This window comes from Ailuropoda melanoleuca, chromosome 18 (assembly GCF_002007445.2).
Source record: "Ailuropoda melanoleuca isolate Jingjing chromosome 18, ASM200744v2, whole genome shotgun sequence".
Taxonomy (NCBI): domain Eukaryota; kingdom Metazoa; phylum Chordata; class Mammalia; order Carnivora; family Ursidae; genus Ailuropoda; species Ailuropoda melanoleuca.
The window spans coordinates 32,828,131-32,848,214 of record NC_048235.1 but is presented as its reverse complement, the minus strand read 5'-3'; the positions used below and the strand labels follow the sequence as shown (position 1 = coordinate 32,848,214).

Here is a 20,084-nt window from a genome sequence, read left to right as displayed (position 1 = left end):
TTAGGGGAATATCTATTTTCTAATTAATATACTCGAAATTAGAACAATATCACCTTATGCAGGTACTACGGAAATTTAACCGTTTACTATTATTGTTTTTGAAGAGTGAAATAGGCAAAGGAGATTAAAGTACACTTGATGAGCATTAACGTATAGAATTGTTGAATTGTTGTACACTTGAAAGTAATGTAGCACTGTAGATATACTTTGATAAAAAGGAAATTAAAATAAAATTTAAAAAGAACGAAAAATTTTAAAAATAAAAATGCCAGTTACGCAAAACCTTTATTATATCAGTTTTAATAATTTTTTCTTTTTACTCTATTTTTTAAATTTAAATTCAATTAACACATAGTGTATTATTAGTTTCAGAGGTGAGTTCAGTGATTCATCTGTTATATATAACACTCAGTGCCTATTACATCACATGCCCTCCATAATGCCTATCACTCTATTACCCCATCCCCCCACCTCTATCCCTTCCGGCAACCCTCAGTTTGTTTCCTATGGTTAAGGGTCTCCTATGGTTTGTCTCCCTCTATGATTATGCCTTTTTAAATTTTTCCTTTCTTCTTCAATACTTCTCTGTTTTGTTTCATGAATTCCACATATGAGGGAAACCATATAATTGTCTTTCTCTGATTGGCTTCTTTTGCCTACCATCATAACCTATAGTTCTATAGTTCCATCCATGTCTTTGCAAATGGCAAGATTTCATTTTTTTGATGGCTGAGTAATATTCCATTCCATTCCATAATATACTCATAATATATCTTGCAAATGGCAAGATTTCATTTTTTGATGGCTGAGTAATATTCCATTCCATTCCATAATATACTTATATATCACAGCTTCTGTATTCGTTTATCTGTAGATGGACATCTGGGCTCTTTCCATAGTTTGGCTATTGTGGACATTGTGGCTATAAGCATTGGGGTTCAGGTACCCCTTCAAATCTCTACATTTGTATCTTTGGGGTATATACCTGGTAGTGCAATTGCTGGGTCATAGGGTAGCTCTAACTTTTTGAGGAACCTCCATACTGTTTTTGAGAATAGCTATTCCACCATGCATTCCCACCAGCAGTGTAAGGGGGTTCCACATTCTCCCCTTCCTCATCAATATTTGTTATTTCCTGACTTGTTAATTTAAGCTGTTCTGATTGGCATGAGATAATATCTTACTGTGATTTTAATTTGCATTTCCCTGATGTCGAGTGATGTTGAGCATTGTTTCATGTGTATGTTGGCCACTTGTATGTCTTCTTTGGAGAAATGTCTGTTCATGTCTTCTGCCCATTTCTTGACTGGATTATATGCTTTTGGGGTATTGAGTTTGACAAGTTCTTGATAGATTTTGGATGCTAACCATTTATCTGGTAAAATATTACAAAATTCTTCTCCCATTCTGTCGGTTGTCTTTTGGTTTTGCTGAATGTTTCCTATGCTGTGCAAAAGCTTTTTATCTCGATGAAGTCCCAATGGCTCATTTTTGCCTTTGTTTCCCTTGCCTTTGGAGTCATGTCTACCCAGATGTTTCTGTAGCCAAGGTCAAAGAGGTTTCTGCCTGTGTTCTCTTCTAGGATTTTGATGGATTACTGTCTCACATTTACATCTTTCCTCCATGTTGAGTCTATTTTTCTGTATGGTGTGAGGAAATGGTCCAGTTTCATTCTTCTGCATGTGGCCTTCCAATTTTCCCAACACCATTTATTGCAGAGACTGTCTTTTTTCCATTGGATAGTCTTTCCAGATTTGTCAAACATTAGTTGAGAATAGAGTTGAAGGTCCATTTCTGGGTTCTGTATTCTGTTCCATTGGTCAATATGTCTGTTTTTGTGCCAGTACTCATACCGTCTTGATGATTACAGCTTTTTAACATAGCCTGAAATCTGGAATTGTGATGCCACTAGCTGTGGTTTTCTTTTTCAACTTTTTTTTTGGCTATTTGGGGTCTTTTCTGTTTCCATACAAATTTTAAGATTATTTGTTCCCTCTCTGAGAAAAATATTAATGGTATTTTGATAAGGATTGCACTGAATGTGTTGATTGCTCTAGGTAGCATAGACATTTCAACAATTATTTGTTTTACCAATCCATGAGCATGAAATATTTTTCCATTTCTTTTGTCTTCCTCAATTTCTTTCATGAGTGTTCTAAAGTTTTCTGAGTACAGATCCTTTGCCTCTTTTGTCAGGTTTATTCCTAGTTATCTTATGGTTTTTGGTACAATTGTAAAAGGCATCTAGTCCTTAACTTCTCTTTCTTCTGTCTCATTGTTTGTGTATAGAAATGCAACTGATTTCTGTGCATCGATTTTATATCTTGACACTTTGCCAAATTCCTGTATGAGTTCTAACAATTTTCAGTTGGAGCCTTTTGGTTTTTTCACACAGAGTATCATGTCAGCTGTGAAGACTGAGTGTTTGATTTCTTCTTTGCTTATTTGATGCCTTTTATTCCTTTTTGCTGTCTGCTGAGGCTAGCATTTCTATTACTATTTTGAACAACAGTGGTGAGAGTGGACATCCCTGTTGTGTTCCTGACCTTAGGGTAAAAGCTCTCAGTTTTCTCTGTGAGAATGTTATTTGCCATGTGCTTTTCTTCCTTTTTTTTTAATTTTATTTATTTATTTGACAGAGATAGAGACAGCCAGTGAGAGAGGGAACACAAGCAGGGGGAGTGGGAGAGGAAGAAGCAGGCTTCCAGTGAAGGAGCCTGATGTGGGGCTCGATCCCAGAATGCCGGGATCACACCCTGAGCCAAAGGCAGACGCTTAACGACTGAGCCACCCAGGCACCCCTGCCGTGTGCTTTTCATATATGGCTATTATGATATATTCCTTCTCCACCTACACTGTGCAGACTTTTAATCAAGAATGGATGCTGTAATTTGTCAAATGCTTTTTCTGCATCTATTGATAGGATCATATAGTTCTTGTCCTTTCTTTTATTAATGTAGAGTGTTATGTTGATTGATTTGCAGCTGTTGGACCACCCTTGAATTCCAGGAATAAATTCCACTTAGTCATGGTGAATAATCCTTTTAATGTACTGTTGGATCCTATTGGCTAATATTTTAGTGAAAATTTTTGCATCCATATTCATTAAGAATATTGATCTGTAATTCTCCTTTTTGGTGGGGCCTTTGTCTTGTTTTGGGATCAAAGTAATGCCGGCCTCATAGAAAGAGTTTAGAAGCTTTCCTTCCATTTCTATTTTTTGAAACAGCTTTAGAAGTCTAGGCATTCATTTTTCCTTAAATGTTTGGTAGAATATTCCTGGGAAGCCTTCTGTCCCTGGACTCTAGTTTTGGCTTTTGTTTTTTGTTTTTTGTTTTGTTTTGTTTTGTTTTGTTTTGTTTTGTTTTGTTTTGTTTTGTGTGGGGGGGGTTGTGTGTGTGTGTGTGTGTGTGTGTTTTGTGATTTTTGATTACTGCTTCAATTTCCTTGCTGGTTATGGGTCTATTCAGGTTTTGTATTTCTTCCTGGTTCATTTTTGGTAGTTCATACATCTCTAGGAATGCATTCATCTCTTCCAGATTGTCTAATTTGTTGACGTATAGTTGCTCATAATATATTCTTATAATTGTTTGTATTTCTTTGTTGTTGGTTGTGATCTCTCCCATTTTACTTATGATTTTACTTATTTGGGTCCTTTCTCTTTTCTTTTTGATAAGTCTGGCCAGGGGTTTATCAATTTTACTAGTTCTTTCAATTAACCAGCTCCTGGTTTCATTGATCTGTTCTACTGTTCTATTGGTTTCTAGTTCATGAATTTCTGCTCTAATCTTTAGTAATTATCTTCTCCTGCTGAGTTTGGGCTTTATTTGCTGCTCTTCCTCCAACTACATTAGGTGGAAAGTTAGCTTGTGTATTTGAGACCTCGAGAAAGGCTTGCATTGTTATATACTTCCCTCTGAAGACTGCCTTTGCTGCATCCCAAGGTTTGGAACAGTTGTGTTTTCATTTTCACTTGTTTCCATGAATTTTTAAAAATTCTTCTTTAACTTCCTGGTTGACCCATTCATTCTTTATTTGGATGCTCTTTAGACACAGTGTATTTGAGTTCTTTCCACCTTTCCTCTCGTGATTGAGTTCAAGTTTCAAAACTTGTGGTCTGAAAATATTCAAGGAATAATCCTAATCTTTTGGTACTGGTTGAGACATGGTTTGTGACAAAGTTTGTGTCTGGATAAAGTTGTGTCTGGAGATAGTTTGCGTCTGGAAAAGACATAGTTTGTGTCTATTCTGGAGAAAGTTCCATGTGCACTTGCGAAGAATGTATATTCTGTAGCTTTAGGATGGAATACTCTGAATATATATGTGAAGTCCATCTGCTCTGGTATGTCATCCCACACCCTTGTTTCCTTGTTAATCTCTGCTTGGATGGTCTGTCTTTTGCTGTGAGTGGGGAGTTAAATTCCCCTAATATTATTTTATTATTATTGATGTGTTTCTTTAATTTTGTTATTAATTGGTTTGTATAATTGGCTGCTGCCAAGTTAGGGGTCATAAATATTTACAGTTGTTAGATCTTCTTGTTGGATAAACCTTTAAGTATGATATAGTGTCCCTCTTCATCTCTTATTTCAGTCTTTGGTTTAAAATATAATTTTTCTGATATAAGGATCACCACCCCAGCTTTCTTTTGATGTCCATTAGCATAATAAATGGTTCTCCAACCCTTCACTGTCAATCTGGAGGTGTCTTTGAGTCTAAATGAGTCTCTTTTAGACACCATATTGATGGATCTTGCTATTTTTTATCTAATCTGATACCCTATGTCTTTGGATTGGAACATTTAGCCCATTTACATTCAGAGTAAAGTTGAAAGATATGAATTTAGGGCCATTCGTATTACTTGTAAAGTCACTGTTTCTGTATATTGTCTCTGTTCCTTTCTCTTCAATTTACTTTTGGGATCTCTTTGCCTAAAGGATCCATGCCACCTGAGCACCCTCCATGCTCCTGTGGTGCAGAGAGGGCCTCACCATGGTTCTGCTACCTGCCATGTCCCTGCTTGAATTGCAGTCACCTGATCATGCTGCAGTTCAAGGTTTATGGCAACACTGACGTGAAAGCCGACTCCTGCCTGGGCTTGCTAATTGCAGCCAGCTTCCAGTGCTGATGCAGGGAACTCTGCTGCACTCAAAAACCCTTGTTCTTTCTGTGAACCCAGGGATCCTGAGACCATACTGTTCCACTTAGGATTGTGTTCTGCTTTGCCACCTGAGCACCTTTCAGGAAGGATGTCCCTCACTGGTGCAGACTTGTTAAAGTTCTGATTTTGCACACCACTGCTATATCACTTTCTGGCAGCCAGCTGATTGAGGCTCCCACCTCCTGCAGCTTATCTTCCAGTATAATGCCTGGGATTTACTTCTCTGCACCTCCTACCTGCAGAAAGTGCTCCCTTTCTATTTGTAGAATTGCAGCAATTCTTTTCTTACATCTCTGGTTGATTTTACAGGTGTTCAGAATGATTTGATAGCTAACTAGTTGAATTCCAGGGACCAGATGAAACTCGGGTCCCTTACTCCTCTGTCATCTTCCTCCCACCCTAGAGTCCCTCTTTTAAACCTACTCTATTTTTTAAATGAAAAACTGATTAAAGAATAATATCAGTTTAATATATTTTAAGTAGCAGTTCATAAAAGGCAATATAATAGAAAAATAGAATATAACACATAAAGATTTAATATACATATAATGATTAAATATAAATTTATATTAATTATATATTGAGTTGACAAATATATAATGTTCTTTGGGGTATAGTCACAGAATATTGGAATATTTTTAATTTTTAAGATTTTAAAAAAATTTTGTTTATTTTTTGAAAACTTTTTAAAGCATAAATTTTTTCAATGGCTGTATAATTTGAATCATAAATTTTTACATTTCAAGTTAAACTAATAAGCTTTGAATATCATTTTTGATGAATTTAAAATGTACTTTCATGTTTTCAGCTAAAGGTGAAAGCTTACTTAGAAAACGATATGCTGCTCCTCAAAAAAATGGCCTCTTGATCACTTTCTACATTTTTCTACCCATCCTTATTTTAACTGCCATCGTTGCTCTTAAATGGGATAAAATACGATTTTGGAACAGAGAGGGAACAATAAATGGAGAGTAAGTAAATTTATTATTTTTAAAATTAATATTAAAATCCAATTGATGAAGAACTAAAATGTAATTCAGAATATTGTAAGCAGGACTTAACAGTGTTTGGATCTTGGATTAATTGGGTTACTATTTAGAAATATTGAGTCTTGATATATACTATTTTTTTCAGATTTCGTGTAGAAGTTATCTTTCTTGTTCTTATACGTCCAGAAATAACTGAAATTAATCAGTAAATTCACAGTGTCTTTCAAACTGAAAGCCATGTTGGGTGCAATTGCATCAGCAGGCTCTGTCTACCACCTAAGCAACCTCATTTTTTTTCTTTTTGCATTCACATTCAGTTGTACTATGGAGATTAATAGGAATAAGGAAACAAATTTTGTGAATAGAATATGTAGAAGGTGAGGAAAGTGTTAAAAAAAACCCATATGATACAAAGGGAGAATACAGATAGGACAATGCCCATTTTACACTTAATTAACGTTGCTCATATGTTTCTAAAATTAGAATTAAGCTACTTAAATTGGGCACCACAAAAAGTCTAGTTATCATCTGTCTCCAAGATAGTTACAAAATTTTATTTTCTTGTGATGAGGACTTTTAAAATCTACTGTCTTAGTAAGTTTCAAATATGCAGTACTTTAGTGTTAATTATACTGACCATGTTATACATTATATACTAATTCCTTAATTGTTTTATAACTGGAAGTTTGTATCTTTGACCTCCTTCATTCATTTCACTCACCCCACAATCCCACCTCTGGTAACCATCAACTTTTTCTCTGTATCTATGAGCTTATTTTTGTTTTATAAAAAATTTAGAGGGGCGCCTAGGTGGCTCATCAGTTGAGGGTCTGCCTTCTGCTCAGGTCATGATCCCGGGGTCCTGGGATCGAGCCCTACATTGCTTCTCCCTCTGCCTGTTGCCCCCCGCTTGTGTTCTCCCTCTCTGTCAATTGAATAAATAAAATCTTAAAAAATATTAGATCCCACACATAAGTGAGATCATATGGTAGTTTTCTTTATCTAACTCATTTCACTTAGATACAGCTTTTTTTTTTTTTACCACATCACCATACAAGTCACAATTTTGCTTAGTCAGGGATATTTAGGGAAAAGAGAATGTGGAAGTAAGGATAAATAAATGGGTCTCATTTTCTATGCTAAAGGAAAATCAGTTTCTCACTTGTGCAAATAAAGATAACATAATGAAATAAAGCTTCCATCAAAAAAACTCTCAAGAACGTGGACTTAAGAGGAGCATACCTCAACATAAAAAAGACCGTATCTGAAAAACCCATAGCTAACATCATACTCAAAGATGTTTCTCTCAAAGAGAAAACTCTTCCTTGCAGATCAGGAACAAGACAAGGATGTCTACTCTTGCCAGTCTTTTCAACATAGTACTGAAAGTCTTAGCTATAGGAAGTAGAAAACAGAAAGATATAAAAAAAAATCCAGATTGGTAAGGAAGAAATAAAACTGTCACTATTTGCAGATGACAGGATAGTCTGCATAGAAAAACTTACACAAAAAACTATTAGAACTAATAAATGAATTCAGCAATGCTGAAATATACAAAATTAGTACACAGAAATCAGTTGTGGTTCTATACACTCCTAATGAAGTATCACAGAAGTCAAGAAAACTATTCCATATACAATTGGAACAAAAAGAATAAAATATCTAGGAATAAACTTAACCAAGGAAGCAAGAGACCTTTACTCAGAAAACGATAAGACATTGATGAAAGAAATTGAAGATGACAAAAATGGAAAGATACCTTCATGCCCATGGATTGGAAGAATTAATATTGTTGAAATATCCATACTGCCCGAAACTGTCTACAGATTAAATATAATCTCCCTCAAACTACCAGTGGCATTTTTTTTGCAGAACTAGAACAAATAATCCTAAAGTTTTTTTAGAACCACAAAAGACCCCAAAGAGTCAAAGCAATCTTGAAAAAGAAGAACAAAGCTAGAGGTATGCAAGATTTCAAGATATAAGTACAAAGTTGTAGTAATCAAAAGAGTATGGTCCTGGTACCAAAATAGACACATCAATCAATGGAAGAGACCCAGAAATGGACCTAAAACTATATCAATTAATTTGTGACAAAGGAGACAAGAATATGCAATGAGATTAAGAGAGTCGCTTCAACAAATGATGCTGGGGAAACTGGACAGCTACATGCAAAATAAAATAAAATAAAATAAAATAACCACTTCTTTACACCATACACAAAAATAAACTCAAATGGATGAAAGACCTCAATGTGAGACCTGAAACAATAAAAATCCTACAAGAAAACACAGGCAGTAATTTCTTTGACATTGGTGGTAGAAACATTTTTCTAGATATGTCTCCTCAGACAAAAGAGATAAAAGCAAAAATAAAATATTGGGACTACACCAAAATAAACTTATGCACAGTGAAGTAAGCCATGAAGAAAACAAAAAGGAAATCTACTGCGTGTGAGAAGAGATTTGCAAATGATATGTTAAATAAGGGGTTAATATCTAAAGTATATAGAGAATTTATACAATTCAACACCAAAAAACCCCACAAATAATCTGATTTAAATTTGGGCAAGGAACCTGAATAGACATTTTTCCAAAGAAGATATACAAATAGCAAACAGACATGTGAAAAGATGCTCAACATCACTAATCATTAGGGAAATGCAACTCAAAACCAAGTGAGATATGAACTTACACCTGTCATAATGGCCAGAATACAAAAAGCAAGAAATAACAAGTGTTGGCAATGATGTGAAGGAAAACGAAACAAAAAAAAATCTTGTGCACTGGTGGTGGGAATGTGAGTTGGTGCAGCTATTGTGGAAAATAGTATGGAGTTTTCTCAAAAATTTAAAAAATACCTGGAGAGTATTATGCTAAATGATATAAGTCAGACTGAGACAGACAAATACCATATGATTCCATTTATGAATGGAAAAAATAATGAATAAACAAACAGAAAGCAGAATCAGATCTATAAATATAGAAAACAAATTGCTGGTTATCAGAAGGGAGTGTGGTGGAGGGTTAGGTAAAATGGGTGAAAAGGACAGGAAGATTTAGGTTTCTAGTAATGGAATGAATAAGATGAGGCAATAAAAGGTACAGCATAGAGAATACAGTGAAGCATTGCAATAGTGCTATAATCGGACCTGTGGTTTGTACACTTGTGGTGAATATAGCATAATGCATAAACTTGTCAAATAATTAAGCTGTATACCTAAAACTAATATAACATTGTGCATCAACTATACTCAAAACAAAAAATAAAATTACAATGTTTTCTAACTCTAAAGTAATGCCATTTGTTTTACAGATTTGTATCAGAAGATAGCAGTAGTAACAGCAACCAGTCATCAAGTTAAAGGTAAATTGAGGAATCAAAATGAAAATGATATAATTCATAAAGTAGTTTAAAAATTTTAACAATACCTTAGTGTAAAAATTCTATTATTCCATATTCCATCATCTCGATTCCTATTTATCAGTATCATATGCTAAGACAAAGAGTAAAACAAAGAATTTGATAATTTTGTTTTACATTAATTTACAAATATTTAATGTTAGCTAATATTAGCCAGAGATTTATTAACCAAGATAAAAATTGTGATAAGAAATGACTTTAAAGAGATTCCAAATACGTTCCTAAAGTATTTATGAACAATCGTGCATCCTGCTTCCACAGTTAAGTTTCTAATTTGGTAGATTTACACAGATTAACTCACAACATTTAATTTCTTCCTCACTAAGCCACCATGGTTATGGTTATCCTTATTTTAGAAATGAGGAAACAGACATAAAAAACTTAAAAAATTATCTGTGTGTACAAAATTTTACTAAGTCTTGGAACTGGAATTTCATTTAAAACAAACACATTCCAGGGTTTAACTCTTTTTGGTTGTTGTTTTGTTTTTTCTTTCTTTTTATTTAAATACAATTAGGCCACATATAGTACATCATCAGTTTCAGATGTAGTGTTCAATGATCCATCAGTTGCACATAACACCCAGTGCTCATCACATCATGTACCCTCCTTAATGCCCAGTCCCCCATTACCACACCCACCTCCCCTCCAGCAGACCTCCATTTGCTTCCATAGTTAAGAGTCTCTCATGGTTTGTTTCCCTCTCTGATTTCTTCCCAGTCTTCCCTCCATTCCCTTATCATCCTCTGTGCTCTTTCTTGTATTCCACATATGAGTGAAACCATATGATAATTTCTTTCTCTGAGTGAGTTATTTCACTTAGCATAATAAAACACTTATCTGTAAAAATTCTGTGCTATAGCCTCTTCTTCCTCCTGGTCCCTAACTTCCTGCCCTTACTCCTCACCCCCAAAACTTTCCACATTGGCTCCCTCAATTCTCTCTCCTCAACACCTATTCTTTTTTTCTTTTTTCTTAAAATTTTTTATTATGTCATATTCGTCACCATCATTACTTTTTGATGTAGTGTTCCATGATTCATTGTTTGCGTATAACACCCAGTGATCCATGTGATACGTGCCCTCCTTAATACCCAGCACAGGCTTATACCAATCCTCCACTCCCCTCCCCTCTGAAGCCCAGTTTGTTTCCCAGAGCCCATAGTCTCTCGTTGTTCATTCCCCCTTCTGTTTACCCCCCCATTCTTCCCTTCCTTTTCCTACCAATCTTCCTGCTATTCCTTATGTTCCATAAATGAATGAAGCCATATGATAATTGTCTTTCTCTGCTTGGCTTATTTCACTTAGCATAATCTCCTCCAGTCCTGTCCATGTTGCTGCAAAGGTTGGGTAATCGTTCTTTCTGATGGCTGAGTAAAATTCCATTGTATATATGGACCATATCTTCTTTATCCATTCATCTGTTGAAGGGCATCTCGGCTCCTTCCACGATTTAGCTATTGTGGACAATGTGGCTATGAACATTGGGGTGTATATGGCCCTTCTCTCCACTACTTCTGTATCTTTGGTGTAAATACCCAGTAATCCAAATACTGGGTCATAGGGTAGCTCTATTATTAACATTTTCAGGGCCCTCCACTCTCTTTTCCAAAGTGGCTGAACCAACTCACATTCCCACCAACAGTGTAAGAGGGATCCCCTTTCTCCACATGCTCTCCAGTATTTGTTGTTTCTTGTCTTGTCCATTTTTGCCATTCTAACTGGAGTAAGGTGGTATCTCAATGTGGTTTTGATTTGAATATTCCCTGATGGCTAATGATGCTGAACATTTTTTCATGTGTCTGTTAGCCATCTAAATGTCTTCATTGGAAAGTGTCTGTTCATATCTTCTGCCCTTTTTTGATTTGATTATTTCTTTCTCGTGTATTGAGTTTGAGAAGTTCTTTATAGATCTTGGATACCAGCCTTTAATCCGTAGTTTCATTTGCAAATATCTTCTCCCATTCCTTGGGTTGCCTCTTTGTTTTGATGACTGTTTCCTTCTCTGTGCAGAAACTTTTGATCTTGATGAAATCCCCAAAGTTTGTTTTTTCTTTTGTTTCTCTTGCCTTTGGAGACATGTCATGAAAGAAGTTGCTGTGGCCGATGTCGAAGAGGTTACAGCCTATGTTCTCCTGTATGATTTTCATGGATTCCTGCTCACATAGAGGTCTCATCCGCTTGGAGTTTATTTTTGTGTATGGTGTGAGAGAGAGGTCAAGATTGATTCTTTTGTATATAGCTGTCCCATTTTCCCAGCACCATTTAATAAAGAGACTGTCTTTTTTCCACTGGATGTTTTTTCCTGCTTTGTCAATGATTAGTTGCCCAAGGAGCCAAGGGTCCATTTCTGGGTTCTCTATTCTGTTTCATTCGACTATGTGTCTGTTTTTGTGCCAACACCATGTTGTCTTGGTGATCAGAGCTTTGTAGTATAGCTTGAAATCAGGCAACGTGATGCCCCCAGCTTTGGTTTTCTTTTTCAACATGTATTTGGCAATTTGGGGTCTTTTATGATTCCACACAAATTTCAGGATTGTTTATTCTACTCTTTGAAAAATGTCATCATTTTTTGATTGGGATGGCGTTGAAAGTGTAGATTGCTCTGGGTAGCATAGACATTTTAAATATACTTGTTCCTCCGATCCATGAGTATGGAAAGTTTTTCATCTTTTAGTGTCTTCTTCAATTTCTTTCATCAGTGTTCTGTAGGTTCTAGAGTATAGATCCTTTACCTCTCTGGTTAAGTTTATTCTGAGTTATCTTATGATTTTTGTTGCTATTGTAAATAGAATATATACCCTAATTTCTTTTTCTTCAGTATTGTTGATCATGTATAGAAATGCAAATGATTTCTGAGCATTGATTTTATATCCTGCCACATTACTGAATTGTTCTATGAGTTCTAGTAATTTGTGGTGGAGTCTTTTGGGTTTTCCATATAAAGTACCATGTCATCTGCCAAGAGAGAGTGTTTGACATCTTCTTTGCCAATTTGAATACCTTTTATTCTTTTTTGTTTTCTGATTGATGTTTCTAGGACTTCTAATACTTTGTTGAACAATAATGGTGAGAGTGGGCATCCTTGTCATGTTCCCTATCATGAGAATGGTATTTGCTGTAGGCTTTTCATAGATGGGTTTTTTTTTTTTTTAGATTTTATTTATTTATTTGACAGAGAGGCAGCCAGCGAGAGAGGAAACACAGCAGGGTAGTGGGAGAGGAAGAAGCAGGCTCCCAGCGGAGGAGCCCAATGTGGGACTCGATCCCCGAATGCTGGGATCATGCCCTGAGCTGAAGGCAGACGCTTAACGACCGTGCTACCCAGGTGCCCCCATAGATGTTTTTTTAAAATTGAGGAATGTTCCCTTTATCCCTACACTGAAGAGTTTTAATCAGGAAAGGATGCTGTATTTTGTCAAATGCTTTTTTCTGCATCAATTGAAAGGATCATATAGTTCTTGTCTCTTCTTATATGAATGGGATCTATCACACTGATTGATTTGCGAATGTTGAACCACCCTTGCATCCCAGGGATGAATCCCACTTGGTCATGATGGATAATCCTTTTAATGTACTGTTGGATCCTATTAGCTAGGATCTTGTTGAGAATTCTGGCGTCCATATTCATCAAGGATATCAGTCTTTAATTCTCCTTTTTGTTGGGTTCTTTGCCTGGGTTGGGGATCAAGGTAATACTGGCCTCATAGAATGAGTTTGGCAGTTTTCCTTCTGTTTCTATATTTTGAATCAGCTTCAAGAGAATAGGTATTATTTCTTCTTTGAATGTTTGGTAGAATTCCCCAGGGAATCCGTCAGGCCCTGGAGTCTTATTTTTCGGGAGGTTTTTGATCACTGCTTCAATCTCTTCATAATTAATCAGTCTGTTTAAATAATCAATTTCTTCCTGCNGTCCATATTCATCAAGGATATCAGTCTTTAATTCTCCTTTTTGTTGGGTTCTTTGCCTGGGTTGGGGATCAAGGTAATACTGGCCTCATAGAATGAGTTTGGCAGTTTTCCTTCTGTTTCTATATTTTGAATCAGCTTCAAGAGAATAGGTATTATTTCTTCTTTGAATGTTTGGTAGAATTCCCCAGGGAATCCGTCAGGCCCTGGAGTCTTATTTTTCGGGAGGTTTTTGATCACTGCTTCAATCTCTTCATAATTAATCAGTCTGTTTAAATAATCAATTTCTTCCTGCTTCAGTCTTGGTAGTTTATAGGTTTCCAGGAAAGCATCCATTTCTTCCAGGTTGTTTAATTTATTGGCATAAAGCTGTTGATAAAAGTTTCTAATGATCCTTCTTATTTCATTGGTGTCGGTCATGATCTCTGTCCTTTCATTCATAATTTTATTAATTTGGGTCCTTTCTCTATTTTTTTGAATAAGTCTGACCAGTGGCTATGGATCCTTTATTCTTTCAAAGAACCAGCTTCTAGTTCTGTTGATCTGCTCTACTGTGCTCCTCGTTTCTAATTCATTGATCTGTGCTCTAATCTTGATCACCTGCCTTCTTGTGCATGGGTTAGTCCTGTTCTTCTGTTCCAGCTCCAGCTTCTTGAGGTGAGAATAATAAAACTGCATTTTAGATTTCTCTATTCTTTTGAGTGAGGCTTGGATGGCTATGTATTTCCCCTTAGGACTGCCTTTGCAGTGTCCCACAGGTTTTGGACTGATGTGTTTACATTCTCATTAGTTTCCATAAATTGCTTATGTTCTTCTTTAATTCCATGGTTTACCCAATCATTCTTAAGCAGGATGGTTCTTAGTCTCCAAGTGTTTGAGTTTCTTCCAAATTTTTCCTTGTGATTGAGTTCCAGTTCCAAAGCATTGTGGTCTGAGAATATGCAGGGAATAATCTCAGTCTTTTGGTAGCTGTGGAGACCTGTTTTGTGACCCAGTATATGGTCTATTCTGAAGATAGTTCCATGTGCATTCGAAAAGAATGAATACTCTGTTTTCTGGGCTGTAGAGTTCTGTATATATCTATGAGGTCCATCTGGTCCAGTATGTCATTTAAAGCTCTTGTGTCATTGTAGGTGATCTGTTTATTGCTGAGAGTGGAGTGTTTAGGTACCCTACTATTATCATATTATTATCTATATGTCTCCTTATTCTGGTTAAGAGTTGGCTTGTGTATCTAGCTCCTCCCCTGTCAGGGGCATAGATATTTATACTTGTTAGATCCTCTTGTTGGATACACCCTTGAAGAATAATATAGTGTCCTCCTGTATCTCTAACTACAGTCTTTAGCTTAAAATCTAATCTGTCTGGTATGAGAATTGCTACCCCAGCTTTCTTTTGAAGTCCATTGGCATAAAAAATGGTTCTCCATCCCTTCACTTTCAGTCTGGATGTATCCTTAGGTTCAAAATGCATCTCTTTAAGCAGCATATGGATGGGTCATGTCTTTTTTTCCAATCTGCAACCCTCTGGCATTTTATGGGAGCATTTAGGACATTCACATTGAGAGTGATTATTGAGAGGTATAATTGTAATGATGTCATGCTTCCTTGAAGTTTCTATAGATTGTAAATTTCTGTTGTGTATCACTCTTGGGGTCTTTTAACTTTTAGAGAACCTGCTTAATATTTCTTGTAGGGTTGGCTTGGTGGTCACATATTCCTTCAGTTTCTTCCAGTTCTTGTCTCTCCATCCATTCTGAATGACAATCTTGCTGGATAAAAAATCCTTGGCTGCATGTTCTTCTCACTTAGTGCTCTGAATATGTCTTGCCAGTTTTTTCTGGCTTGCCAGGTCTTTGTAGACAGTGCTGACGTTATTCTGATGTTCCTCCCTCTGTAGATGAGGATTCTCTTCCCCCTGGCCAATTTCAAGATTTTTTCCTTGGATCTAAGATCTATTATGTGACATGGTATTGGTCTGTTCTCACTGATCTTGGGAGGTGTCCTCTCTGCCTCTTGGACACGAATGCTTTTTTCCTTCACCAGATTAGGGAAGTTCTCAGCTACAATTGTTCAAATATCTCTTCTAGACCTCTCTCTTTCTCCACCCTTCGGGGATACCAATGATTCTGACATTGGAAAGTTTCCTTGAGTCAGTAATCTCCCGTAATCTCCATTCTTGAGATTGAATTTTTTTTTCAGCCAAGTTCCCATTTTTTCCTTTTTTTCTATCATCCCATCTGCCAATTAACTGATTCTTCCTTCCTCCTCTTTTACCCTGGCTATCAGAGCATCCAGTTTAGACTGCATTTGATCCATAGCATTCTTAATTTCTGCCAAATTCACTCTCATTTCTGCCCAGGGTTGAACTCTTAAGAACTTCACAATTTTGACACATATAGCCTGATATATACATAGTGATGGAAAATGGAATTTGCATTTATTGAGGATCTAGTAGATGCGAGGCAAAATGATAAATGCACTCCAGGTTAGAAAGAAAATTCTCTATTCTAAATTCTAAATTCTAATAGAAAATTCTAAATTCTCTATTCTAAAAGGGGATAAAGTTGGCATTTATATATATTCAGAATAGATAACCATAAATTGTCTGTATATATACATACATACATTCATGTACCTATATATTCAATTTTATAAGTCATATACATAAAGAAATCCTAATATTTGACACATTCGGCCTATCGCTGGCAGTAAATGGAAAAACTAAGAATTCAACCATGAGTGAAATCAAGAGTTCATCCAGTTACTAATTTGCCATTCCTCCATACTTTACATCGTTGGAGAGTTAAGACAATGGATCTCTGTTTGCCATCTACCACCAAAGAAAACATTTCTAAATACTATCATTAATGTCAAATGGTACTATTTGTCAGTATGGGTAAATGGGAGAGTTGGTGGTGAGGAAGGAACTAGATAGAGATTTTGAATATGATTGAGTGAGTGAGCCCTATTCAGCAAGGGATATATAAGAAAAGAGTTGTAGGAGGTGCAAGTATTTCCCCAGTTTAGATATTTGAAAGGAGGTACTTGACTTCCCAGAGTCAACTCATGGGGAGCTTTTATTTAAATGTAAAGGACACAATGCAGCAAAGAGAGTGCAGGCAAGCAATGGGCACCACAGGGACACCTCATGCAGAAGGCCTCAAAGTTCCTTATTTTAAATTTTAAACAGCCCATTACAAATCCCACTGCTATTGTCTTGGCAAAAAGTGAAACTAGGCATCCAGGCTTTCCCAGAGATAAAGATAGAGCTTTTCCATTCCAGCTGTAAATCAATCTGTCTGATACAGGTGTAGAGCTGGCAGAGGTATCTATGCTTATATCTAGGCAACAGCTTTCCAACCGCTTGAATGGTCCCATGAAAAAATAAGTCAGGAATGTTTGATGAATAAAAGTGATGTCATTTTAGCTGGAGTAGAGTTAGCAAGAGGGCTGTGGTAGGGAGTAGGTCAGACAGTAAAACTCCTGTAGGCTATGGGAAGTCTTGGGGGCCATTCATGTTTTGTTCTCATTAAAAGGGGGAAATCACTGAAGAATTCATTTCAAGCATATGACTTCTACTTGAAAAGGTTGATTTGTTAAAAATAAAATTAAATAAAATAAAAAGCTGTTTTGTTGAAAATAGTCTGTATAATGGCAAGAGTAGAAGTGGAGAAACCAGTTAGCAGAGAAACTACTGCAATAATCTAGGAGGAAAAGGATGGTACCTGCCACCAGGGTAGTAAAGATGGTTTTAGAAATAAATTTTGAAGGTGACCAACAGAATGGACTGATAGTTTGAATATAAAGTGTAAGAAAAAGTGCTTAAATAATGTTGACTGATAAAGCAGTAAGATAATCAAGGTTAAATGTAAACGCAGACTTATTTTCAAATTTGTGCTCTTAATACATTTTAAAATTTACATTAAAATTTATGAAGATTGTGAGAGAAAATCTACACAGGTAATGGAGAGCCAAAAGTGTCTTGTATGTCGTGACAAGTAGTTTGTTTTCTCATCTGTGAGAAAGTATGTGTCGTATAAAGTATTTTTGAAGTGGTAAGGAAAAGATTCAGCATGACATGGTTTTTTGTTTTTTGTGTTTAATTCTTAGAATTTTACTGGGATAAAGTAGGTAAAAAGTCAGTCAAACTCAGTAAGAACAACAGGCTAGTGAGACAGCTATGAGACTACAGAATACACAGAAATGCAGGAGGAGGCAGGATTAGGTAAAGAGGAAAAAAACAAGAAAGTTTTGGGAGATATAACAGAGGTAGACTCAATTGAAGGGGTGACTGGATGGCTGTATTTGAGTTAGAATACAAGAGAAGTACAAAGAAACATTTCTGACACAGTAGATGATGACACCTTTTAGTAATGACATACTTTGTATCTGGGTCAGGAGCAGCTTATGTTGGAGTGATGACATGGAGGGGGTGAAGAATGAGTTTGGTTTTGAACATGTGTATGTATGTGGACACCTGTTGGATATGTACAGAGGTCTTCTGGAAATACTCTTCTTCTAAAGATAAAAATAGACAAATTAATAGTTATTATTTATTTCTTAACATATTTGTATTGGTCTTTCCCTCTGTTTCCTTGCTGGTGATTTTCTTTCATCCATGCGAATTGTTGAAACTGTGTAAATGAAATGTGTGTGCATACCACTTTATAATATTTTCCTTTACTGGGAATTCACAGAGAATTCACGAAAAAGAAAGCTGGCTTTAAGAATTTCATGGAGCACAGGCATAGACTGTGACACTATAAGCAGTGTTCTATAAGCTAATTACTTGCTACAGCAGTAGTTGCACAGTAAAATTAGGTAGCTTGTATTAACGATTAAAATTTAACATTTCTTTTTTTCTCTATTTGTTTTACAACAGGGACTAAATGATGTCAAAAAGCCATAGGTTGGAGAAAGACTATTACCAAGACATTCACCATTAACTGACCTGTTTCAAGAATGAAAAAAAAAATCTGCTAGTCTCTTCTTTTGTTATGGCTTAAGGCTTTCAATTTCACAAACAAAATTAAATCTTGAGAGTGAAATATGTAGGCCCATGTCTACTGATTCTTCTACCTGCTGTGATCCTTTATGGGGAAAAGCAAAACTGCCTCTTTTGACCAAGGAATCTGGTTCAAAACATCCCAAGCTGTAAGCATTCCATTGTTCACTGCTGATGCCCACCCTCAGATGCCCAGGGCCATGCTAACTGTTCCCTTTGCAGGAAAAGACACCCACAGTTCACACCTTTCCAGTAGCTCATGGTTCTGTCCTCTATGCATTCCAGACTTTGGGATATTGAGAGGAAATATTACTCGGTAAGGTCAGCCCCAGAACCCTCAGGTATTCACTAACATGATTCTATGTTCAGGGAATTGCTTGAACTGAGTTCCTGGTGATACTTCCTTGGCCTCAGGTAAACTGAGATCTAGGATATATCTTTGTCCTTTGGTGAACCCAGACTTGTTAGTCCTTTTTCACTGAGCTGAGCTTTTCTGGGTAAGAATTTCTTGCCCCAGTGCCTGCTTCCCTATCTCCCTGTTACTGAGATGAATGCACTTTTGCATCCCTCAAGGCATTGTTGGGTAAGGGAACCATCACCCTAGCTGGAGTCTAATGAGAACCCACAGAGTCCATCAATAAACAAAGATTCTTTGCTCCTGATTCTGGGGTGGGAGTACCTCACCACAGAAACCAAGAGATTCCTTTTCCAAATGTCCATCAACTGATGAATGGATAAATATTGTATGGATAGTGATCTATGCACAATGAATATTATTCAGACATAAAAAGAATGAAAACCTGACACCTCTACAAACTGGGTGAACCTTTGAAATCATTGTGCTAAGTGAATAAAGCCAGTCACAAAACCCATATGTTATTCATTGGTATAAAATATGCAGAACAGGTGCATCTATAGAGACAAAGTTTAGAGATTATGTAGGGCTGGATTGCTTAGGAGGGGGCTAAGGAGCCAGGGATGAGGAGTGATGATAGCACATATCTGTGAATATATGAGAAATCCTAAAATCGTTCGCCTGTACACTTTAGTGGGTGAATTGTGTGAAAAAAATGCGCTATCAGGATGATTCTACCATACCTCACCCTCATTGCTGCTAACTTATTTTAGGTCATTATGATCACTGGCCTGCCTCATTTTCATAAGAATTTCTGAGGATGCCAGGGTACTACTAGCATTTCCAAGTTTTAAGCATGACTGGAGTTCAACGTTGCAACTGTTCACACAATTCATTCTTGCAATAGGTTGTACTGGGATAAAAGAAGGTCTAGATGAAAGGTGGGTAGAAGTTGAGTTAGGTTTTGTATATGTGTGGTTTAAGATTTCTCTTAGAACATTCAAAGACAGTTGCATGCTTTTGTGCACCTGGGACACATTTCCTATTTGTTTTGCTGCCCTTCCCACCTCTACACCTTCCCTGCTAGCGCTTAGAGTCACTGTTAAAACACTTAGGTTTCCTTTCCCTTTATCCAGCTGACTACAATCTAATACTGTAAGAATAGGTACACAGTTGAAGAAAAGTGCTTTTTGATTGTCTTATCCAAGATCAAGTTCAATATTCTTGATTTTTCCTTATTT

At 36.4% G+C, this 20,084-nt stretch overlaps 1 protein-coding gene across 1 annotated transcript in view; it reads left to right on the top strand.

Annotated features, from left to right (window-relative positions):
- LOC100477359 (A disintegrin and metallopeptidase domain 3) overlaps positions 1-18,417 on the top strand; it is a 92,089-nt gene extending 73,672 nt beyond the window's left edge. Inside the window, exons 12-14 of the mRNA XM_034647777.1 lie at positions 5,970-6,132; positions 9,466-9,516; positions 18,366-18,417. Coding sequence (XP_034503668.1) covers positions 5,970-6,132; positions 9,466-9,514 — 212 coding nt within the window. The 3' untranslated portion in view covers positions 9,515-9,516; positions 18,366-18,417. The remainder of the gene's footprint in view (positions 1-5,969; positions 6,133-9,465; positions 9,517-18,365) is intronic.
- The last annotated feature ends 1,667 nt before the right edge of the window (positions 18,418-20,084 follow it).